Raw genomic sequence first — 25,475 nt, 5'->3', positions numbered from 1 at the left:
ATAATCGAGCAAAGGAATGCAAAAAATTTAAAAATTTAATTTATCTTTTGTTACATCTGTTTATAAAAATATAAATATGGAATGATAAAACTATGAAATTTTGAAATTTAACAGATAATTAGAGGTAATTAGAATATAAAATAATGAATGATAATGAGTAAAATCTGATTGAAATTTATCGAAAAATACATAAGGATAATAAAAACCTTGTTTAATACCATGTATAATAGATATCAATTCAATTAAAAAAAAAAATATTCTTCCTACGAACGAATTCCTTTTATTTCTCTTCCCATAAAATTTCCACGACCGTAATCAGACAACGAAACGACTGATCTCTTTCTCATTAAGGGATCCAATTTCAAAATCAAATGAGGCCAAATATAACATCGACTTCTCCTATTGAGGGAGAAAGGTACTCCAGAACTGGTACGATCGAGAAGTTTTCTAAGAGAAAATCGATCGACTGGATCGCGGAAATCGATGGAGGATCGATAACGATAATCGACTCGTCGGAGACCCTTTTCTCCTCCTTTCCGCCGACTTCTCTCCAACCTACGTATGACCTCGATAATAACAGTTATGAAACTTGGCCGCGATAGTGAAAGTGGTGTGTACAGGACGTTTCATAATACGTCGATGTCGCCGAAGCGGTGGAGTTCAAGCGATGAGAAGAGCCGAAAGAACGGAGGAGGATGTTTGATCATCAAACAATTTCATTGGACACTTTGGTCGAGAATGTGGCCCTGTATGATGAAACGAGATTGTTAAAAAATATTTTACTATGTTGTTACCATTACGGGTAATATTTGAATAATAAGTTTCTGTTTACTGTAAGATATTTTTTTTTTTTCATGAAAAAATCATGAGAAAATCAGTCACAAAAATCATCTCTTTTTTTTTTTTTAAATACGAATAATTCTTCTAAAAAGATAAAAATAAGAATAAGAATAAAATTTTCATTTTTGAGATTTCGTTTTCGAATAAATCAAGTTTGAAATTTTTTTTAAATAGAAATGAAATATTATATAAATAAATTATATAAATAAATTCCCGATTGGATACGAATGAACTATCAATAGGATAATGTGGTACATAAGTATTTGCTCGTTGCTTAACTAATTTATTAGATAAAGAAGTTTGTTTTAAACTGATTATTAATATCTACCAACATTAAATCGTATTAATAATATAAATGTATATATACGATATCGACACATAAATGAATCGTGTATTTCAATTCCAATATTTAAATATTGCTAAATTTTATAATGAACAATTTGAATTAACTTCAAAGAGAAATAATAAACAAATTATTCTCATTATTAACCTCAATCTATACCAACAATATTCAAATAACTCTTATTATCCAAATATCCAAATATTAACGAACGATAAATATACGTTATTCAAAACTAATAAAGAAAGAATGTCCATTGTTCTCATTGATAATCGAACACGTGGCCGTGATCCAATATGGACGATCCAACCTACCTATAATATCCTCTCTAATTATTCACTCATTAACGAATAAAAAAGAAACAAATAAGAAAAATCTTCGATCTCGTCGAAAAACTCGTCCGAAATCAAAATTTCCCGATCTCAACGCGATCTCGCGGCAACGAATCATCGCGAAAAGTTAATATCGCACAGATGTCGTTTAATTCGTATAACGTATAAACTCGAAAATATCATCAACTTGTCGAAACAATATTCCTCGTTGACTCGGGTTTCGGAGCCAGGGAACCGTGTCTCCCCTCACCCTCGGGAGAGGGCGTAGCCCGTTTCGAATTAACGTTCCTTGGTCTGAGCGAACGCGAGAGAAGTAAGTCGTTTCCTTGTTCACGAAACGCAAACTGAACGAAAAGAGGAGGCGGAAAGGCGATGTATCGCAATACAAAACGACAATTTTGTGAAACTATGAGAGAGAACCGGGTTGCGCCTGAAGGAGGAGAAGGAGGAGGAGGAGGAGGAGGAGGATACAGAGGGAGGGAAGAAGAGAGAGAGAGAAAGAGAGAGGGGTCAATGGAAAGGAGCATGAACAGGAGCACGTGTAACGGAGAAAGAGGGTGAAAACGGAATCACCGAATACAAGTACGCACGCTTTTTCGAGGGTGGCTCCCTTGAAAGCTACGTTATATACTGGGTGTCTTGTTATAATTATTTCGAGTAATTGTCTTATTCTATGAGGTTAGAGAAATGATTATCCAATCGATCGGTTATTTTACATTGGTTGTGTATAAAATTAATATTTGATTGTGTTTATGTATTATGTTTATGTATAAGATTATTGTATATCGGGTGTTACAATTGTCCATCATTTTATTCGAAGCGAAAAGAAATAGCGATTCGATGGAATTGTTATGTGAATTATATACTGAGTGTCATATTATAATTGTTCTTTATCTTATCTTAGATAAAAGAGAGATAAAAAGAGTATTTAATTGATACTGGAATAAGAGGAATTATTTTTGCACCGTGTATAAAATAATCAAACGAATATATAGCATTATATAGAATGATTATAATTATTTTAAACGATTATTTTCTTCAAGCTAAAAAGATATTCAATTAATGATGAATTAGTTTATATTAATCGTATATAAAATTGACAAATAAATATATAAGATTATATAAGATTATATATCTTATTATAATTATTTCAAGCAATTATATATTATAATAATCAATAAATTTCAATCTTCTTTAAACTAATAAGAAATATATATATATATATTATTTATTATTTATATGAAATAACATAAATTACCATAGAATGAATCTTAGGAAATATCGAGATAAATTCAATCAATTGAAAGTATTTTTTTCATTTAAAGTGCTGTTTAAAGAAACATTACTTACAAAAAAAAAACATAAAAAAATTCTAAAGATCTTCAGAATCATGCTATTTACAAGAAAATTAAACGATATAATGAAATAAAAATAAATGTTTGATGAAATGAAATCTATTAATATCTATTAATTTTAAAAAATTTAAAAATTAAACTTTGGAAATTAATAATAAATTTTTCCATTTCGTTGAAGAACTATAAATCTTCATATCAAACTATAAATCAGTTAAATTTCATTTTTTATTACTTTTCTCTAAACTTTTGTTATATTTTCTAATGATATTCAATAAATAGAAACAAAATACATTATTTAGATTAAGTTAAGTTAATCCTTTACATTGTTTTTATCAACTAAAATAATAGTAATTAAAAGCTAATTTCAAAATAAAAATTGTGCGATTATACATTTAATATGAAAAATTTAATATCAGAAGAAACACGAGATTTAATTAATTTATTACTTTTATATTTTTATATTGTTTCATAATATAATATCTATAAAAAATTCTCTTGATGATGAAATCCATAGAGTTTTCTATGATATATTTCTATCACAAAACAATACAATTTTTAATTCCTTCAAACAGTTGAAAAATAAAATATAATCTATTCTGACACTCGAAAATCTTCGACCAACAATTTGATCAAATATCTTATGCGTATTACATAATCTCATGACTACTTTTCAAATTCTCTATACAACACTTGATGAATATNAATATTTCTTAACCCCCCCCCCCCAAAAAAAAAAAAACAAAGTTTCACTTCACATTATCATATTTTTCACGATCTACAACGTACAATGTCAATACACGAGCCATTCACATTCCAAATGCAAAAGTAACATTCGAATTGAATTCCAATCCTCATTCTAATATCGCAAAAAACTGAAGAACAAAATATAGAAAAAAAAGTTTACTCATTCGCACATATTTTTGATCGCCCTTTCCAGCCAGCTTGTAATTACACGGAAGGATGATAAGAATGGGACACCCAGTATGGATTCGTGCGGGTATGCAGGGTGTGCACAGAGGGAGAAATCCGCAGGAATCGGTGGGTAAAGACGACGGGTCTGGCAAAGTTGCGCGTTCACCCTCGAGCACCCAGTCATCTCCCGTCTCGGGGATATTTAATATGCCGTGGCGGGGTTAGAGTTTCCATCGAACAACCGGGAACCGGATAAATGCGCGAACTCAACGCCGGCAAACTTTTCTGCACAGCGTCGCGCTCTATCGATTCAACCGGTTTTATCAGCAACCTGAATACAGGATCGAGCGACCGCCTGCCTAGATTACACGAGAAAGGGGTACGAACGAGCACAGTGGATGAGGCAGACTGATTTCTTTTTTGTAAAATATTTCAACGATGCAACGATGTTATGCTATCACGAAGGTGTTCATCACGATGGTACGAAGATTGATCGGAGGAATCCAATTTGGCGAATATATAGTTGATAGAAGTTGGATGGAAGCACGAATATGGTATATACATGGTATTCAATGATTGACATGGTTTGTATTGTATGAAAAATTTTAAATGATTTTTTGGATAATAGAGCAACAAATAAGTTATTACAAGTTATTACAAATAAAGAAAATAAGTTATTACAAATAAAGAAAATTAAAATATATTATTGAATATCTTTGGTTAAATTGATTTCTAATATTAAATATTAAAAAATTGATTTCGTGATTTGATGTAGAAAATTAGAAAATAATGAAAATTGATAATTAGGAAATTAGAAAATCGTGAAAAAATTGAGAAAATGAAGAATGATCAGGAAATTGAACTATGAAGAAAATCGTAAAAGAAAATGGAAAATTAAAAATATTGAAATTTATAATATAAGAAATTGGAAAAATCTTAGAAAATTAAGAAGTCATGAATATTAGAAAATTAGGAAAATGGAAAGAATATAAAAATTTGAAACTTATAAATATTACAAACTTGAAACTAGAAATTATTAAATACAAAATTACAAATTAAGAAACTATAATATTGTCGAATAAATCAAAATTAAAAAATTATAATTAAATAAAAACAATTGACTTAAATCATAACAATCATAAACTTCTCTTATTATAATTAAAATATTCTATCTATTAAATCATTTTTGATATTATTCACCGATTGATATTATTTTTAATAAAACTATATATGCTGAAATTTTTTATTAATAATTCAGCTCTTTTAACGAATTATATTTATAACATTTGTAATTATTAAATATATAAATTATTAAATATATAACTCTATTTAATATGGATCATAGATAACAAAGACTGAAATTCGAATAAAACGTACCATAAATGATTAAGAAAAAACTTTATTTTTCAACCATTGTCCTCTCTCTTTCTTTCTGTTTCAGAGAACGTCGTTCCTTTTCTTTTTGACCTCCTGTTTTCATTATCGCGTTGCATTTATTTTGCGATTTCGTTATTCGACTCCAACGTTATTATCGTACAAGCTTTTTTAATCTGTTACACAAGTTAACTAAATGGAGAAGGTAAACAATTTCCAATCGAAATAAAAAAGGAACGAAGTTTTTGTCTCTGTTTTTAACTGTTTTTACATAGAAGTGCAAAGAGTTTTCTATAATCATTGATAACTGTTTTTTAATTCAATATATTATATAGGATATTCATCAAAAGTAAAACATTTAATCATTGTTTTTTAATCATTTATAGAATAAATTTTAACTTTACTTAAACTTTAAATAGACATACAAAATGCAAAATAAATAATAAAAAATTTACATAATAATGAAAGAGTTATATATAATTATATATCGTTATATATTATATCGAGTGTAATCGTTAATAATTTGACTTAAAAAAATCATAATGTTAATTAGCTTCTATAATATACACGTAATCTGAATAACTTAATCTGAATAATTTAATTTTTCTTTAAAAAGCTAAAATTATTTTCTTAAAACAATTTATTTTTCTCTATTATCTGCAGTAAACAGATTATTTATCCCATTTCTAAAATTTAAAACTTTTGAAATGATTTTTCAGAAAAAAAGAAAGCTTTTAATTTCGTAAAATAAAAAAACAACACATTTTTTATATTGTTTAACGATTGTTTGTGTAAAAAGAAACATTTATAATTAAAAAATAAAACTTAAACTTCCTCTAAATCGAGTAACGATATTTTGCAAGAAAGAAAAATTGTAATTTTATAAATAAAAACTTAAATTCTATATTATGATACTTAATTATCATTTTCATTTTTTGTTGAAAAATATATATATATACATATATATATATAACTAAATAATGAAAATTACTCAAGACTATGACATTCTTTCCTTCAGTATGTTTGTCTAATAAGTAAAATTAACATAAGTAAAATTTTTATGATGAAATGCATATAACTCTGAAAAATGAACGAACATATTACACAATTTAATTTCTATGCAGAAATTTAACCTTCTACATAACATCATGTAACTAGTGTGTCCATATTTTTTTTTACTTTTATTTACTTTATTTTATTTACTTACCATTATATTATTATATTTTGTATTATTTATTATTATATTTTATTTTATTATTATTATATTTAAAAAATAATAAATTCGTAACAATTATTAATTTCTAGTTTTTAATCTAAATATCAAAATCAGAAACAATCATCAATTATAATTTTTTTTTAAATTAAATTAAAAAAAAAAATTATTTTTCAAATTAAATTTAAAAAAAAAATTATTTTTCAACAAATATCAAGAAATGAATAAAATTATTGCTCAATCTAAAATATAATTAAAATAAATAAAAAAAAAATCTCATTTTTGCTCACTCTTGTATTTACAAACATAAAAATTTTATATGCCCTCCAGTAAGAATAAAAATTGCAAAAACAAGGCAAACTTGGTCAAATGAGTGAAAACGGTGATATTGTAACAATGGAACATTATTTAAACGTAGTCATATGCGCGCTCGCATAATGACGAGGACGCATATGGAAAGAATCATAGTTGAGATAAAAGAGTTCCATGAGTCATACACGTATGTAGAATCTTGACTTGATGATCGTAAGTGATCCTTGACGCTTAACGGCTCCACGACCTCGATTTTAGTTAAAACAAGCGGAAATTGGTTAAGCGTCCGCGCGCACCGCTTTTGTGCCATTGTATGCGTCAGCGAATCTCCGACAATAGTGTTCGTAATTCGAAATTACCATTTTGCGAATGCATTCTCTCTGTTAATTCACACGTTGATCGGATGAAATCTCGTCCGATAATATCATGAAAATACTATTTTATCAGCCAAAATAAAACATTTCGATTAAAACGAAATGATTTTGAATTTTGTAAAAAGATTGTAAATTATAAAATTGAAATAAAATTTGAATGAAAAACATAAGAAATCAATCTTGAAATATATATATAATCTTAAATGCAATAACTTATATTTATTATGTCATTAACCATGAATGATGAATATCATTTAATGTCACTATATGCGAAATAAGTTGACACGAAAGTAAAAGGCAATGACCATCGCAGAAATGAACAGACAACTTAGAGAAATTGGTTTGGCTTGAGAAAAGTGAAATCCATATAAACATCTTTACGTGATATTAACAGAGGAAACAGACAAAAAGGCCAAAATAACTTTCACGTTATTTCAATATTTACAATTTATTATTCTAAATTTGAAAATCTTTGTTTTTAAAGAATCTGTGAAATGATTCGATTAAACATTCTTAAAATAGATAATTACAGTTACATTGAATCGCATGGTAATCGTCCATGACAGCTATTCGAATTTATAAAATAGCAAAGGTTATAACTATTCAATAAATATTATATATATTTATATATATATTTATATATTGATATTTATATATTGATACTTTCCAATAATATTTTTATATAATACCAATAATTGCATGCTAATTGCAACCTTAATAATAATTATTTAATAATAATTTTTGTTTTTTTATTAACCTTAATAAAATATTTTAAATAATATTTTAATTTATTTTTTTCATTTTTCAAAATAATTTGAATAAATAAAATCATATGATTTTTTGATAAATAGAAAAATAAAAATTATTTATATTAAAATATAATACGATTTTGTTTTAAATTTATAATTGATTTTTTGAATATTACTTTGTACTTACGTTACAGCTGTCTAACATATCTGAAAGCTTTAAACAATGAAATTTCCATTTCCATATGCTTCTACTTGGAGTAAAAAATAAATTACGGATATTTACAACACTTCTTCGTAATAACAAACGAACTAATTTAAAATAATTTAAAGAACGGTACTGAAACACAATTACAAAAAAAGCGTTTGAAAAAGCAGAAAACTACGAACGTTATCTAGCGGAAGAAATTACAAGATTCAAAGAATCAACAATTAAAAACCATACTGTCGATAAAGATGGTTACTATATTTTATATATTAAATTGAAAAAATTCAACATCTTTATTTTTATTTTTTTCAATATTGTTTTTATCTTTAAGTTAAATTAATTATATATGAAAATAATATTGAAGATAATATTAAAATAACAAAATAATAAAAATACTTTTAAAAAATAATAAGAAATACTAAAAAAATGGCTTCTTTCAATATTTTTAACTAAATATTTAAAAAAAAAAACTGAAAAATAAAGAGTTCATTGTTAAATTTATATATAATAATAATATATAAATTAATTAAAAAAATTTAATTAAGAACACGACCATATTTCAGTCTTTCGTGCTCCTTCTTCAAAAATATTTAGTTTATAATAATATATTATATATATAAAAAATTTTCAATTGTTTTGTTAATTGAATAATGATTTAATGTATATTTTTTAATATTGATAATTATAATCAATATCAGTATCATATAAAAAAAAGCATATTTTTAAACAGAAAATAAAATAATATATTAGACAAAACTATAAACTAATCTTTTGATTTTCTTGTTATTTTAATAACTTCACACATTAACACACATTTTATATTAGATCACAATTATATTGTTATAATAAAATAATTTATCTTTTCTTAATATAAATAATAAAACATAAACAATTATATTTCTATATCATTACAAATTATTATTATGAAATTTTTAAAGAAATCAATATGAAATTACAATTTGCATGAAAAATTTACAAAATCAAATATTAATATTTTAATTAAAGAAAATTAATGGAATAAATATAAATAATATAAAATAATATAAATATATTATATAATATATCAATGTCAATATTAAGATAACTTATCATAAAATTAAACATATATTAAATGTCTCACCGAAACATTTGTGCCAATGTAATTACTTCAGTGCCACAGCAAATGTGCTTATAAATTACCTATAACAAAGAAAAATTAAAATTATAATTTTTATTTTTATATTTTATTTAAAATGTATTCATTCTTCAAAAAATAAAATAGTAAAAAATTTAAAATATTATAAATATAAATGCAATTAAAATATATATATAAAATAATTATATATATAATTGTATATAAATATAAATTGTTTTAAAATTCAATTAATTTAAATTGTTTTAAAATCATAAATATTAAGCTTTAAAGCAAGCAACATTAATAATATGTCATAAAATAAAAATTTAAATATGAAACAATAAATTTTTACTATTTTAATAAATAAATTTTATTTTTTTTTTATAAATATAGATATATATTGTAATATTTGACATATGTTCATTACAATAGCAACAAAAAATAATAAGTTTTGTTACGCTTTTATAACAAAAAAATTGATCGTCATTTGCAACTGTTGCTTGCTAAAAGTTGAAGGTCATATTATATAATAGAATTGATCTACAATATGAAATTTCATTAATTAAATTATGAAAAATATATATAAAAAGTTATTTCTATTCAACAAAGCGATTATTCGGTTATTGTATACTTGCCAAAGTCAAGGTCGTCCAACTTGCCATTGTAAGGTCAAGTCGTCATGTTTACAATGTCAAATCAGAACTGTAATTCACGCAATGTTGCACACACGCACATGCTCACGCACTAACATTTTAAACGAACTTACGATATTATTCATAACTTAAAAAAGGCAAAGCATCCCGGCAGGATTGAATAACCTCATTAAAAAGTTCTCTACGACAAAAAGTTAGGTTAAGTAAAAATTGAATCAAATAACAAGCCGGTAACTATATACTGTATTATACAATTATATTTTTATTGCTATCGCAAAACTTTATGTAATACTGATAATTTTTTTAAATTTTATTCGTCGTTAGATCAGAAGAAATAGCAATTGCTAACAATGTAATTACCTATCAAATTGAAGAATATATGCGTTAACAACGAGCTTTTGGTCATTTAATCTTTCGCTAACGTGTAATTCTGTCTATTATCTAACATATTTGACATCTTATTGCTGTTACTGTATTCTACACTACCCGGCTATCGTATCATAATCACGAGTATAAAATAATGCACAATACAACCACTGGCGCTTCGCGTCCGAATAGTACTAGCGTTACATATATGTTACCAACGTGATGTTACAAATATATCTTAATTGTTTTGATTTTGATTCTATATTCTAATTATTATTGTACTCACAATATACGTTCATACGTAAAAAAAATATATAAAATTTTATAATTCACGACACATAATTATTAAACAGTTATTAATAAAATTTAATTAAAATAAAACAAGATGTTATAGAGATACAACATATAATAATTAAAGATTTAAATATATTTTTTAAAGGACATAATATAGCAATTATATAGTTCATTATTATATTTTTGAGATATTTTATTTTTTATTCTTCTTCAAAAAATAATTTTTAAACTATTATACAAAAAAATGCATCAGAAAGTATAAATAATTATAATTAATATATATAATAATATATATATAACTATAACACCATAATTTATTGTAGGCAGTTAAAAATATCATACATCATGTTCATCAAGAAACTGTTTTAAAAGTCCATTATTTAATGGAATCATAAGGTGTTCAATACTATCAATATTACGTTTTATTTTCACTAGTTTATGATCTATAAATTCAGTTAATTGTGCTCGTAAAGCCAAATCCGAACTTACAAGAAAACCTTCACGAGCAGCTCGATAAAGATCTTTAAATGCCATTCCTATTGAAAAAAAAAGAAAAAAAATAAAACAAAATTTTTAAATAAATTTAAAATTATATTATTTTATGTATTATGTATTATTTTCTTATCAAATTTTGAATTACCAGTAAAATTAACATTATTATTCTTGCTCAACTGATATTTAGCAAGTAATATGTAAATTGATTTAGCATTTGAAGTTAAAGAAAGAAAAACATTATGAAGAGATGACAAAGCAAGAGCACCAGTTTGCTGAACCAAAAGTGAACTTTCATAAGATGTTTCTTCTTGATATGGTAAAAATGTTGTTGTGTCCCACCAAAAGAAATTAAATTTAGAATGTTTTGTATGATCCCATACTATAAATATATAATTATGTAAAAATTATCAAATAATAAATTAATATAACAGATATTTATTAAAAAAGTGATCATACAAAGTGGAGCATTGATATGATCAACTGATGCTAAAATTCTAATATTTGGTATACTTGCAAGACAAGACAATAAATCTTGAACTTTATTAGAACGTAACATTATACCATCTATATTATGTATTAATAAATAAAGTCTATCTTGTGGATTTTTCACCAAAGCATTTTCAATAAGTTCTATACATTCAATTGTATTACCAGAACAATTTAATTCCAATAGATCAGTAATTATACTATCCAGTATCTAAAAATATATATCATATTATTAATTATTATATCATTTAAATATATTGTATATTTTAATCTTATTTATAGACTTACATCTTTTGTAGTTAAACTAGGAAAAAAGCCATTTATTACTAGAGATGGGTGATAAGATATATTTTTATGAAAATCATTAATTAAACATCTTTTTGAACCCACACCATAAAGTAATACAGTATAACCTTGTCTAAAACAATATTATTATATTTATTAAAAAATCCATAGATTTTAATTTTTTTATATATTTTAATACTTACTCCATAATAAAATACCACATTGGAAATAATGTTGTATAATTTTTAGTTAATGAATAAATATTTTTTTTATGCTGTGAAGACACATAATTTTGATTTGCTAATAATTGTTCCAATTTTTCTTTTGTCAAACGAGAATTACGTAAATATTCTAATGTTCGATCAGATGTAATTATTTTTTCTGATTGTGTTACAAAATATTCATCAGTTTGCATATGCTTTGATTATATAAATACATATAAAAATAACACTGATTATTTTTATATAAACTATACAATTTATATTTATATATATATCTATATTTTACTTACAAAATCCTTATGAATAATTGAAGGCTTATTTGTCCTACTTATTCTTTTTGGTGTACTTAATAAATTTGATTGCAATATAATTTTTGGTCTTTGAAATTTTATTTTTTCTCTATTTTTTTCATCATCGCTAGATTCTATATTCTCACTATCATGTGTTTCATCTTCACTATCTTCAGAAGGAATATAATCACTAGGTTCAGATATACTTTCACTTTCACTTGAGGTTAATTCAAATCTATTTTTTTGAGGGATAACAGAAGCTAAACATTAAAAAATTAAAATTATTATATTATATTATTATCATTGATATTTTATTAATAAATATAATTAACATATTATATTTATATAATATAAATATAAATATAAATAAATATATAATATAATATATAAATAATTAATAAATAAATTACATTTTAAACTATTATACCTTTTGAATCTTCTTGATATTTTTTAAAAGTTTTTAATTGTTTTTTATAATTTAAATCTATTCTTTCAAGAACTATTTTAACTGTAGGTAATGTATTAATATTAATAGGTGTACGACATAAATGTGCTTTTTGTGTCATGGCATTTCGTTTACTAGATGTTTGAAATTTATATAATGCTTCTCCGCTAATATCATCATTTGAAAATAATTCTATAAATAAAATAATAAAACAATTAATTAAAAAAAAATTAATACAATATCAAATATATTATTAAAAAAAATTACCAACTGGCTTTTGTATATTTTCTTCTACATTCTTAAGTTCATTTTCTATTGCACTTATTGAATTTACATTAATATCTTCATCAGAACTAAATGATGTATTTTTTTTTAATTTTTCTTCTATAATAAAGAAAATTATAAACAAATTTTTTAAATAATATTATTTATATTATATTAATTATAAAATATTTAAAAATTTTTAAATATTTAAATATTTATTAAAAATTTTTAAATATTTAAATATTTATTATTTATTAAAATTTTAAATAATTAAAAATTTAAATATTATTACAACATATTTTGATTATTCATTTTTATTATATTACCTTTAACACGAGCTTTTATTCGAGAAGATCGTCGTAAATTTTCAGTAGTAGACATTTTGTTTTATAATTATTTTAAAATTAACGCATAAAATATTAATATCTATTTAAAAAAATACAACAATCTAAAAAAATAAGCACTTTTAACTAAAACTTATTAATATTATTGGTAAATCTGAACCGCCTTTTTTGATTACTCCAAAATATATGGCACGTGATTATCAACCAATTACATGTAGTAGTGTTTCAATCTGCACGATAATTGGTTGATTTAGTTAAATACAATAAATATTATATTTGTTGCACTAATTATATGAAAATTTTTTAATTAACGAATAATATTTTCATAAGATTCAATTATTATTAATAAACTTAATTACTCATCTTAAAAAATTTATTTCGCTGTATAAATTACACAACTTCAAATGAATAAATTGTGAATAAAATGTGTGTTAATTGTAAACTGCATTTGATTTTCGCATACTATTAACATTGAAGAATATCCTTAAGTATAATTAGGTATTTAACTATTGCAAAAGAATATTACACATAATATTGTAAAGAATATGATAGTAGATTCCAACCTATAAATTAATTGGTTTTGTTGTGATATTATTATCGTATTTCGAATTACTTAACAACATATATATTAAAAAATAACATTATATATTTTATTTTGAATATTGTACATTTTTATGTGAAAATATAATTTTCATTTTTCATTTCATTGATGTAAATAGTGTAAAATTTAATGTTAAATATTAATTTTTTTACATAGTGAAGTATTATATATCTAATTATTATGTAAATTGTATATTAATTATATATTAAATTTAATGAATTACGTTTAAAGAATTTTAAAACTATAAATAATTTTATTACATACTTACATATTAATTCTAAAAATAAAATAAAATTTTATGATTGTGTTAAATATAATGGATTTAGATGTGGAAGATTCGTTAACTAAATTAAATACTCAATTGAATAAAAGTATGGTTCTAATGGATACAGGAGAAAGTGAAATATCTCAACGAAAAAGTAAAAAATCTATAAAGATCAATACAAAAATTCAACCTGCTAGTCCACCTATTACTTCACCTATATCTAGAAAAAGTATTTTAAAAAAAACTGAAAAAAGAATCATAGTAAAAAATGAATTAGAACAAAATATAGACAATAATAATTCTTCAAATGAAACAAATCATAGCGGATCATCTATAAATGTAACGCCTACTATAAGACCACATAATGTAAATAAAATTTGATCTATATATTCTTTGTTTAAATTAACTTATATAATAAATTTTTATTAATTCCATTTTAGATTAATGATTTAATACAAGGAGAAAATTTAATTGTAGAAACTACAGATTCTACATTTAACTTGGATGATTTATCTGATAATGAAGATATATGGATCATGGATATTCCTACAACAGTAAGTTAATAGTCAAATATAGAAAAAAAATGTATTAATATTATATATATATTATATAACTTCTAGATAGATCCAAAAGAACTTAAAGGTCAAACATTAATATTTGGAGAAAAATCTAAATTTAAGGTTAATGATGAAAAATATTGTGCAGTGAATCAAGAAGTTAAATGTAATGTTACATGCGTACTTCATACTGGCAAAGTAAAATCACAATATAAAACTGGTAATATATTTTTTTTTTTTTTGAAAAATATAATTAACAATTTTTCTAACATTTTATATTTTTTATATATAGTTAATTTGAAGCCAACAGGCACAATTACAGTTAGACGAAAACTTTCAAGTATTCCAAAAACTAAACCAATACAAATAGAAAACTGCAGTGTACCATTTCCAAAAAATTTGAAAATTCGACATCCATTATTTGGTGTAAGTTATGAAGGTAATGTTAAAAACGTGCAATAAAGTAATTAATCGAAAAAAAAAAAATAGGAAAATACAATATTATATAATATGCATTACTTGAAAATTTTATATTATTAGTGAATTGTATATTACATTATTCATAAATATTGATTGACATCCGTTATTTATAAGGAAATTAAATTAAAAGTAAAATAAATATCGATGAAGTATATTTTAAATTAATTGAATACAAAAAAAACTGTAAAATTAGAATTTTATGTTTTTATAATAAAACGTAATATTTGATTTTAGATTATCATGAAAAATTGATAAAATATTATTGTATCCCATATTAACAACAAATGTAGAATTTGAATTTTATGTCTAAATTCATTTAAATAATTGAAAGTATAAAATCCATCCAATAAGAATGTATCCTATTTTACCCAATATTAGGAACATTTGTCCTCAACTATTGGTATCATTGTCGTATCATTCACTGATTATTTCCGAGTACGCGGTAAATATGAAATCGAATAAACTGTGATCACAAAAATTTATAGTAGGATTTCAAACATTGTAAAAATATTCATTAAATGGTTACATTATATTATGCATAAATATAAATCTATCCAATTGAAATTAAAAAAGAATTGAAAGTAAAAATTTTCACATGTATAATAATACAATCGAAGTTTAGTTGACATGCGCTTTCAGGATGCTTTACATATGCGCCTTTCTTTAAATACCAATATATGTAATGTCCGCTTCTGCGCAGTCGCGGTGCGCATGCGACCAGATCTAGAAGACTGTACAAAAATTTCCCAGTACAGAAAAGAGATTTGTTAGTGGAAAAGTTGTAACGTAAGTAAACAAAAGTCAAGAAATTTGGATTGACGAATGCGTGAACATAATTCTAGAATTGACAAAAACAGTGACACGCGGTTTTCAAATCTCTAGGACTGTCGAAAAGTTACTTTATTGTACGAAGTTAAGGTTAAACGAGCTAGGTATACCCTGTAACCAGTCCAGGGTATTTAGCAACCCCTCTGACGACAAATCATTCAATCCTTTGTGACGTTCACCGTGAACTATGTTATGTATGTTAATCGCGCTATTGAAGTTTTTTGTTCTATAAACTAGTTAGAAACTTTACTTGTTTTTGTTCGAATTGGGATTACGTTTTTCAAAAAGTAGGAGATATGAAAGATTGGTGAGAGTCTTTTTCTTTTACGCGCAAGATCAAGACAACGACCATTGGCTAAAAAGGGACAAAACGAATGATGGCATCGTTGTTCTAGCTATCTTCCTTTTTATATGCTCATTTCTTTCTCTCTCAGTTTGTCCCTAGCCCTCTCTGTTTCTCTTTCTCTTCCTCTCTTTTCTTCCCCCTCTTTCCTCCGCCACTCCTTTCATTACTTCCATTTCTCATTCTCTCGCTTGCCTTTTCCCCCCTTCAAAATCGTATCGCGAAACATCGAGCCATCGTCCTTGCGTATGTGGATAGTTGTATTTGAAGCTCCGGGGAATTTACGTGTCATGCCCCACTACTCCAACTTTTCACGGATTTTCACGTAGGTTTCTGCTATGGCGTAGTACCTCTCACTCGCTCTCTGACGTTTCTTCGCTTCTCTCGACGCCACCAACAGCTGTTTCGTCCGATCGTCGCCCTCTCGTATAGTTCGTGTCTCAGCGTAAGAGTGAGTGAGAGAGAGAAAGTGAGTGGGAGAGTACAGACGGTGGCCCTACCGCAAGTTTTTCGTCGTCGTTCTCAACCTCACGTACAAACTTGTCATTTTTACGTCCACCGTAGGGCGTACACGATTATTCTAATTGTCTGAAATCCAACGCGTTATTTGTTCGTTTACCGTTCGTCTGACAGCTCCTGTCAAACGGACCTTCCTTTCCAACTGTTCGTTAAATCTGTCAGCTAAACAGTCACCGTTTCTTATTCTATTTTCTGCGAGAAAATATTCTGTTTCAATTTCTTCTGGTATATGTTAATCCTAACACTTCCACGGTGAAATATTTAAAAAATTTTGTCACGACGTTGCGATGTCTCTTTTGTGAATTGACGTGGAATTACACGAAAACGGCTGCTAGTACTCAATGACACGTCTGACTCATATCATTTTTACTGTACAATATTTTAATATCTAATTATTTGTTTCAGATTGTGCAAGGATATTAGTGTATAAGAAGTTGCAAGTACAGTCAATTACATAGTACCAAGGCATTGTGGAGACTTTGCACGTATGTATACTGAATTTACAATAATAATTGTGTTATTTCTATATTAAAATACGTAATCTGTATATTTTTAATATTATTGCATATTTTATTAATAATATTATCATTGTAATTAAAAATTTGAATAATTACTGTTACATATTTTTCATGCATATAGATATGAATATTAGATATTTTGTGTAAAACATTTCTCATTTGTGTACAGGATTTACAAATAAAAAAATCTTCGTAATTTACTATATTGTGTGATAAAACTAGAAACAAAAATGTCAGTATTGAATCAAAGTGGGGAAGATGCAGTGGAATGTCCTTTGTGTATGGAACCACTGGAAGTGGATGATTTGAACTTCTTTCCATGCACTTGTGGATATCAAATATGTCGATTTTGCTGGCACAGAATTCGTACAGATGAAAATGGTTTATGCCCTGCCTGTCGGAAGGCCTATTCTGAAAATCCTGCCGATTTTAAACCACTTAGTATGGAAGAAATAGCAAGGTATATAATATTTATTTTATATATAATATGTATAATATTTTTTATATATATTAATTACATATATATATTTAAATATTTATATATTTATATTAATAATATATTTATATATTATTAGATTAAAAGCAGAAAAAAGATTAAAAGATCAGCAACGTAAGCAAAGGGTTACAGAAAATCGTAAACATCTAGCAAATGTGAGAGTAGTACAAAAAAATCTAGTATTTGTAGTAGGATTACCCTTGAGACTTGCGGATGCTGATGTAAGTAGAAATGCATATGAATAAGATAAAATATTTCAAAGAAAATATATTATTATAATAAATAATAAATTTTTAGATACTAAAACGGCATGAATATTTTGGAAAATTTGGCAAAATTCACAAAGTTGTAATAAATCAAAGCACTTCCTACGCAGGGTCTCAAGGTCCTAGTGCTTCGGCTTACGTTACTTATCAAGTAAGTTGTACTAATTTATTTATAAATTATTTATTATTTGAATACTTTTACATATATTATATTTCAAAATTCATTATTAGCGTCAAGAGGATGCACTACGTGCTATAGAGGCTGTGAATAATGTTGTCATGGACGGGCGAACAATTAAAACGTCATTAGGAACAACAAAGTATTGTTCACATTTTATGCGTAATCAGCCTTGTCCAAAACCGGATTGTATGTATTTACATGATCTTGGGGACCAGGAGGCATCATTTACGAAGGAAGAGATGCATCAAGGCAAACATCAAGAATATGAACGAAAACTTGTGCAATCGTTACACGCATCACATGCATCTGCACAACGGTAATTTATATATAATATATATCTTCAATTATTTAATTATATTTTAAAGAAAATAATTAATTCAAATAATTATTATTGTACAGAAAACCAATACCATCACCATCAGTGACAGGCAGTATTGTTAGAGAGAATGGAACTTCAAATTCTCAAGCCAAAGAAGCTTGGCCATCGTTGCAAACTGGACAGACAAATAGTAAGTTTTTATAGATAGAGATATATATAAATAAAAATAATAAAATTGTATATAGACTATTAATTAGTTTATTTTTATATTTATAGGTTCACAAACAAATTGTAAAGAATTATCACCGCCATCACAAGCAATATTACAACAAAACAACATCACAAATGGAAGTGGTACAACAAATCAACAAAGTCATGTATCATCTGGTGGTTCAACGCAACAACAAAACAATAATAATAAAGGTGAAAATATGAATATACGGAGAGGGAAAAGTAATAGTGAAAGTAAAGCTCAGGCAGCGCGGAATAAACATAAAAATTGTCAGAACAAAGAAAAACATAGTACACGGATAACTTCTCGATCAGAATCTAGTTCTATTGGTACGCAAAATAATGTACAATCACAAATTAATGGACAAAAGGATATTAGAAATTTTTCCTCCGAATCGAATAGTGATGTATTACAAAAATTGGGTAGTAAGTGTAAGTCGGAACAACAACAATCACAACCGCAACATCCGCAGCAGCCATCGTCTCAACAACAATCACAACAACAACAACAACAACAAAATAATAATAAAGGATCCAAATCAGTTCAACAACAGCAACAGCAACAATCTCAAGAACTTAAAGTAAATGGAATAGTGCAAAATGGAGAGCGTCGACATTCGGATAGCGAGACAGATCAACAACGTGAAGGTAGTACACCAGCTAGTACAATTTCAAGTACGGAAGATTCGAACGTGAATCATCAAGTGGAACATTTAGCAGAATCAAGTGAGGAGAACAGTGGTGCTGCTATTTTGGGTGAGTTTCTTATATTCGTGATCATTTCTATATGTATTGATTTTCTACTTTTAAAATAAATATACAAAACTTAAATTCAATATATGATATTCGTTAAATAATATAAAAATAAAAGAAACAAAATGAAAAGAAGTTTTTATTATAATTATAATTATTATTATTATTATTATTATTATTATTATTATTATTATTATTATTATTATTATTGTATAAAATATATTAGAATTTATAATGAAATTTAAAATTTTTTATTTTATAATTTTAATAATTTAACAATTTTAAATGATGTTTATTGATAAAATAATATTCATTAATATACATTTATTACATGCAATATATTAATTACATATTATATATATACATTATTATTATATATAAATGTATAGATTTTTATATATATATATTTTTTTTTTTATTTATATTTTCATAATTATATTTTCATAATTTAAAGAAATATAGAATAGTTTATAATCTTGATTTATGACAAATTCATAAGAGGCTATATATAGGAGTGCAATATTTAAATCATTTAAATTAATATTATAATATGTCATGCAGAGTATTTGTAATAAATTACAAATCATTCTAAATGTGTGCCTATCTCTTGTAACATTGTACGTTATACATACATATGAAATGATATCTCTTGAGCAATGTATAATATATTAATGACATGCAAGTATTATGGCTGTCTCATAACTGTAGAATAGAATTTAAATAGTTATAGATATATGCCAAAATAAAGAGAATTCTTTGAAAAAAAATAGTAACTGTTTTTTGTGTTTTTGTACACACTTGACTTTATCCTTCTTACAAGTTGCATCATTTGAGCATGTATATACTAAATGTCTAGAAAATTATTTATTATTTTTGTTTTTATATATAATAAATTTTAATAAACTCTATTTTATATACATTATTAATTTTTTTCTATTTTTTATAATTTTTCATCATATATTTAAATATAAAAAAATTTTCTAGACATATATTTATATATTTTTGAGATTCATTAATGGTGGCAGAGAGGAATAGTATTAAAAGCTGTTTATTCTGGCATTTTCACCATTATGATTTGATCGCATCTTGTAGTGTAGAGATTTGTGCATATCATCTTTAGGTTCCTCTCCAGCTAGCACAAACTCATCACAAGGTGCCAATCAACAACCACCACCAGGACTGCATAATGGGTCTCAAATACAATTCAATCATCGATCAATCTTTCAGACGGACAATAATAGTTTCTTCAGTTCAAATACTTTTCAAAAAATTTCTACTACCACAGTGCCACCTACTTCTTTAACAGGCAAGTATATGTAATTTTTTTAATATTGTGAATTTATTATTATTTTTTATTATTATTTATTATTTTATTATTATTTTTAAGTGAACTTGAATTATAGAAATTGAAATTAAATTCTATATATGTTATGTTAATATTAATTATAATAATTATAATAATATTAATAGTTAAAATTAAGTATTATAAGAAGAAAATTACAATTAATTTTTTTTTAATATATAGCAAATCCAAATCTGAATTGGACAAGTACAGGCTTAACTTCTATTCCTGATTCATTAAGAATGGTTCAGTCTAGTGAAGATTGGCAAACAGCTTTTGGTTTTCAACCTGAAACTACACAAACAAATCATGTTATACAAAAATCCAGTCCTTCTAGTTCACCAGGAGTAACATTCAATTCAGAAGGTTTTGTTGATGAAGAAGTTTATACTAATCTACAATATACTTCTTTATCAGAACCTTCTGGTACTTTTACATCAAGTTTGCTTGTTAATTCTCCTGCATCTAAATTCATGGCAGATTTTCAACAAAACTCATTACAACAAAGGCTTGCTATGCAGGTAAGTAATTCATAGATAATTATTTATTAAGATATTGAATTATCATAATATCTATCTATAACATTCATATAATATATAAAATTGTATAAAATATAAATAATAAGAATATAATATTAATAAATTAATATAATATAATATTTTAAATTATAACTAACATAAAATATAATAATATATTAATAATAAATAACTATAATTTTTTTAGGCACAACAAAATCAAGAGAATTGTGAATATATAAAACAAAATGGTCATGCTACTTTGGAAGAAGTTCGAAATCATAAAGAATCTGGTTCAGATTTAAAGGCAGATGATGATTTAGGTTTTGATCCTTTTCATGAAACACAGAAAGCTTTGGCAGAACTTATGGAAAACGAAATGCAAATTCAACAACAGAGGTTGTTTCAACAACAACAACAAAGAGAAAGAGAAGAACAAAATAGGGTACAACATCAACAGAATATTGCAAATCTTGGTCAACAACATTTTCCACAGGTAATTTATTGTAAAAAATTATGAATTATAAGAAATTTAATAATTTAATGATTAAAAATTATTAACTATTTTATTATTTTCATTTTTATATTATATATTTTTTATAATTATTATTTAGGTTGCCCATATAGCACATTTACAACAACAGGCTCAACATCTACAAAATTTACAAGTTATTCAACAGTCGCATTCCTTGCTGTCTCGTCTTCCACAAAATTTATTACAAAGTGGTACGCAAACTCCCCCTCAGAGTACTGTGGCTGCTGCTAGCTTGGGACAACGTAGTCGCCTTCCACCACCAGGTTTCCCTGGTTCTACACCAAATCACATGAATTCTTTTGGTCTTGGCATACCGCGACCAGCTCCCACGAACAATGCTCTTTCGGGTTAGTATTTTCGTAATTTTGACAATAATTTATAGTAATCATAAACATATTTTATGTTTACTTTATTCATTTGTTGAATATTGACAAAGTCTTTTGACTCTTTAGAAAATAAAGGTGAATTTTATATATATATAAATTGGAAATAGTAAGTTAGTGTCAATAAATATGTATTTGTGGTGAGCAAAGTGTTATCCAAGTATAAAAGTGAATTCTTGTGACTTTGTAAAAAAATCTATATAATATTATACATGAGTCATTCGTCTAGTGTGCTGTTTACAGGAGCACAACCACCACAACAAAATGCCTATCTTCCAAATGGAAACCCCCTTTTGAATTCACAAGGTACTTTTTAATATTGTAATTAAATTTATTAAGAATAATCACTAATGATTGAATAATTTATATTATTTTTATGACTAATATTAGAAATTTCATTAATATTTAAAATAGGTATTAGTAAATGTGCGGGAGATGCAGTATATACGCTTAAAGATTGGTGTGATATTAATAATCAACAACAACAACAACAATTTCATCATCAAGCATTACATCAAAAAGGTGGATGGAACAATTTTGGACCTATTGCAGATTGGACTTCGATTGATCCAGCTATTGTTAGTTCTTCTAGGCCTCTTCCATTCCAAACTACTAGTACATGGCAATTTCCACATGTTCATCCTACACATACTGTATCACATAATGCGCAACAGGTATTGATTATTATAGATATATTTTCAAATATTTTACGAAAATATATTTTATTAAATAAATATATTCAAATATATTTTATTGTGTATATGCATAGTATATTTTTTATTGTATTCTATTTGTATTATATTATATTATATTGTATTTTATTTTATTGTATTATATTATATTTATTTTATTTATTTTTATTAATTTATTTTGATTAAAATAAGAAATTGTGAGTTTATTAAATATAAGTATCAAAATATTTTATCTGAATAACAGAATATTATTCTTTTTATTTTATAAGGAACAACAGAACGCACCAACTCAACATTGGGCAATGCAACCACCACCAGGTTTTGCTGCACCAGCAACTACAGGACAATTAAGTAATCAACAACCAAGCACAACTGCACAGCCGCACACTAAACTTATCTCTGCAGGATCAGAAATCGAAAGTAAGATTTTTAGCAATATTCGAATTTTATATTTTTGTTAAATATAATAATAAGATATATATATATTACAGATCTATAAATAAGTATGAATACGCGAAGTATACAAGTGGCAGATAAAACATCCATGTGAGACAAGATGAAAGTCAACAATGACCCAAAAAACCGACAGTCTGTTACGTACGTTTTCCTGACCCGTGTCTATATCTTTCATTTAATTTTATTCCGATACTTTATTCTCATTAGATGAGTATTTATCGTTGAAAATGAGTATTGCAAAAAATACTGAATATAATTTAATGGATACTTTCGAATATATGCGACGAATATACTCCTATATATGTTCTCAATAATATTCTCATATTTAACCTATAGTAAATTTGAACTATTTACAAGTCTGGCAATTTTACTATGATTAAGTTTATGTAGATCGAGATGATACAGGTGTCAAAGGCAATGATCATGATTTAATAATTAACACATTAAATAAGAAACTTACAATGATAATTATACTAAACTAAAATTTTTGTGTATATATTACTCGGATCCCCCAAGTAAACTATATTCGAACGAACATAAGAAAGCTTTTTTGTGTAAATAACATTTTCAAAATGATATATATCGCGAGTAAAAATTTAACATGACAAAAATTCGTAAACAATTATTTTCTTTTGTACTTATAATTTTTTTTTTTAAATTTCAAATAGGAAATTATGTTACAAAAGAAAAATCAATTGACACTTAAAGCGTGTTTTTATTTAAAATATAGTGGCGTATTACATTTATACTATAAAGTGCTTATGTACTGGCAACATTAGAACAAATTTTTTAACAGAATATTACTATTTGTCTGTTCTAGACAAAAGATTTCTGTTATATATGTATTATAAATATGTATTATTATTGTGAAAATGCGCAGATAGATATATGCTAATAAAAAAAACTAAAATGTAAAAAATCATAAGAAAATCAATTGTTGTTTTTTTTTCTTTTTTTCAAAAAGAATTTATAATTTAAAATCATAGTTAAAAATAATTAGTTCCTGAAATTTGAGTCATGATTATCATCTTGAAATTCACAATTATAATTAATATGTAATTTATGATCTTTTAATTTTATCATTGAATTAATAAATATTATCGTATAATATCAACATTAATCAGTCTGACAAGTATTTTGCAAATATTCTTTTATGCTTATTTAATTTAAAAATACAAGAAAGTTAAGAGTTATTTGTTTTATTAATATAAAATATCGAATATACAAAATGTAAAAATAAATTATAAAAAATATACAAAAAACGAACTATGATATTATGGTGCTTTAAAAAAAAATTAAATGTAAAAAATTCTTTAATGTTCTTTAGAATCATCAAAGTTTATGCCAGACAAATATATAATTTATAGTATATACTTCGTCGCATTTGTATAATCATCCAACAGCATTTTTAAATCAATTAAATTGATTTAGGAATTGAAATCAGAAGAATCGATAGTATTCAGGCACATACATAGGATTCAGGAAACGACGAGCAACTGTCGAAATGATGAATATAAATAAGTCAACGTATCCGAATTTCGAATACGTACGAAACGATTACGATATATAACAAAATATATCTGAATGATAGTACTATAATACAAAGTGTTATCGTCGAATGATTAAATTTTTGTGGCAGATTGTTAAACATATCTGCTAATTCAAAATGATTAAAGAAAACATGATACATATACAAGAGAATGATTGAGATAAAGATATAATTATAACAAATTTAATTGAATTAAGGTAATCGAGAAATATACGACATGCGCAAGAAATTATTGAAGAAAAGCATTTTAATTCATACCTGCCGTTTTCCTTTAAAAATTCATTTTTATTAATTTTTTACTTTCCTATATATACTCACCTTTAATTTTTTTTTTCCGTATTTATATAAAATTTTTGTTATTATTACAACATATGTCTATTTAT

At 25.2% G+C, this 25,475-nt stretch overlaps 4 protein-coding genes across 19 annotated transcripts in view; 2 read left to right on the top strand and 2 right to left on the bottom strand.

Moving 5' to 3' along the window:
• The window catches only part of LOC122713890 (protein roadkill), a 189,152-nt gene extending 178,841 nt beyond the window's left edge, over positions 1–10,311 (bottom strand). For both annotated transcript variants that reach the window (XM_043934712.1, XM_043934714.1), the window contains exons 1-3: positions 10,134–10,311; positions 9,887–9,954; positions 9,127–9,185 (exon numbers count right to left, since the gene is read on the bottom strand). The gene's annotated coding sequence lies outside the window, so the exon portion shown is untranslated. The remainder of the gene's footprint in view (positions 1–9,126; positions 9,186–9,886; positions 9,955–10,133) is intronic.
• A 395-nt stretch (positions 10,312–10,706) lies between these two features.
• On the bottom strand, positions 10,707–13,418 carry LOC122713837 (origin recognition complex subunit 2). 2 transcript variants are annotated; one of them, XM_043934629.1, is made up of 9 exons: positions 13,246–13,418; positions 12,923–13,039; positions 12,638–12,847; positions 12,211–12,470; positions 11,903–12,117; positions 11,703–11,832; positions 11,385–11,625; positions 11,074–11,307; positions 10,707–10,969 (listed from the first exon to the last, which is right to left on the bottom strand). In XM_043934629.1, exons 1-9 carry the CDS (start codon positions 13,298–13,300, stop codon positions 10,770–10,772), a joined length of 1,662 nt encoding a protein of 553 aa, XP_043790564.1. In that variant the 5' UTR covers positions 13,301–13,418; the 3' UTR covers positions 10,707–10,769. The 2 variants fall into 2 exon arrangements, with proteins under 2 accessions (XP_043790564.1, XP_043790565.1); XM_043934630.1 differs by having other exon boundaries at positions 12,927–13,039; positions 13,246–13,269.
• Positions 13,419–13,711: 293 nt separating this feature from the next.
• LOC122713883 lies at positions 13,712–15,172 on the top strand. Of its 3 annotated transcripts, none has more exons than XM_043934695.1 (5): positions 13,712–13,761; positions 14,191–14,495; positions 14,570–14,683; positions 14,750–14,906; positions 14,979–15,172. In XM_043934695.1, the coding sequence occupies exons 2-5, from the start codon at positions 14,238–14,240 to the stop codon at positions 15,146–15,148; spliced, it is 699 nt and encodes a 232-aa protein (XP_043790630.1). In that variant the 5' UTR covers positions 13,712–13,761; positions 14,191–14,237; the 3' UTR covers positions 15,149–15,172. The 3 variants fall into 3 exon arrangements, with proteins under 3 accessions (XP_043790630.1, XP_043790629.1, XP_043790628.1); XM_043934694.1 differs by lacking the exon at positions 13,712–13,761 and adding an exon at positions 13,936–13,974; XM_043934693.1 differs by lacking the exon at positions 13,712–13,761 and having other exon boundaries at positions 14,068–14,495.
• Positions 15,173–15,872: 700 nt separating this feature from the next.
• Positions 15,873–25,321, top strand: LOC122713709 (alpha-protein kinase 1). 12 transcript variants are annotated; one of them, XM_043934420.1, is made up of 16 exons: positions 15,873–15,952; positions 17,262–17,341; positions 17,544–17,834; positions 17,950–18,091; positions 18,168–18,287; positions 18,368–18,633; positions 18,717–18,826; positions 18,913–19,623; positions 20,741–20,926; positions 21,146–21,483; positions 21,686–21,973; positions 22,092–22,359; positions 22,639–22,701; positions 22,810–23,069; positions 23,357–23,507; positions 23,579–25,321. In XM_043934420.1, the coding sequence occupies exons 3-16, from the start codon at positions 17,605–17,607 to the stop codon at positions 23,584–23,586; spliced, it is 3,141 nt and encodes a 1,046-aa protein (XP_043790355.1). In that variant the 5' UTR covers positions 15,873–15,952; positions 17,262–17,341; positions 17,544–17,604; the 3' UTR covers positions 23,587–25,321. The 12 variants fall into 12 exon arrangements, with proteins under 12 accessions (XP_043790355.1, XP_043790361.1, XP_043790360.1 ...); XM_043934426.1 differs by lacking the exon at positions 15,873–15,952 and adding an exon at positions 15,994–16,188; XM_043934425.1 differs by lacking the exon at positions 15,873–15,952 and adding an exon at positions 16,283–16,301.
• The last annotated feature ends 154 nt before the right edge of the window (positions 25,322–25,475 follow it).

Source organism: Apis laboriosa, unplaced genomic scaffold (assembly GCF_014066325.1).
Source record: "Apis laboriosa isolate Shangri-la unplaced genomic scaffold, ASM1406632v1 scaffold26_cov146, whole genome shotgun sequence".
NCBI classification, from domain to species: domain Eukaryota; kingdom Metazoa; phylum Arthropoda; class Insecta; order Hymenoptera; family Apidae; genus Apis; species Apis laboriosa.
This window is presented reverse-complemented; position numbering and strand designations above follow the sequence as displayed.

Coding starts and splice junctions, on each gene's coding strand:
- LOC122713883 (XM_043934693.1), top strand. CDS start 14,163: ATGATTGTGTTAAATATAATGGATTTAGATGTGGAAGATTCGTTAACT. Junction 14,496..14,569: donor CTACTATAAGACCACATAAT/GTAAATAAAATT, acceptor ATTCCATTTTAG/ATTAATGATTTAATACAAGG. Junction 14,907..14,978: donor AAAATCACAATATAAAACTG/GTAATATATTTT, acceptor TTTTATATATAG/TTAATTTGAAGCCAACAGGC.
- LOC122713709 (XM_043934420.1), top strand. CDS start 17,605: ATGTCAGTATTGAATCAAAGTGGGGAAGATGCAGTGGAATGTCCTTTG. Junction 18,092..18,167: donor TGAGACTTGCGGATGCTGAT/GTAAGTAGAAAT, acceptor ATAAATTTTTAG/ATACTAAAACGGCATGAATA. Junction 18,827..18,912: donor GCAAACTGGACAGACAAATA/GTAAGTTTTTAT, acceptor TTATATTTATAG/GTTCACAAACAAATTGTAAA.
- LOC122713837 (XM_043934629.1), bottom strand. CDS start 13,300: ATGTCTACTACTGAAAATTTACGACGATCTTCTCGAATAAAAGCTCGT. Junction 12,471..12,637: donor ATATCAAGAAGATTCAAAAG/GTATAATAGTTT, acceptor TTTAATGTTTAG/CTTCTGTTATCCCTCAAAAA. Junction 11,833..11,902: donor ATGTGGTATTTTATTATGGA/GTAAGTATTAAA, acceptor ATATTGTTTTAG/ACAAGGTTATACTGTATTAC.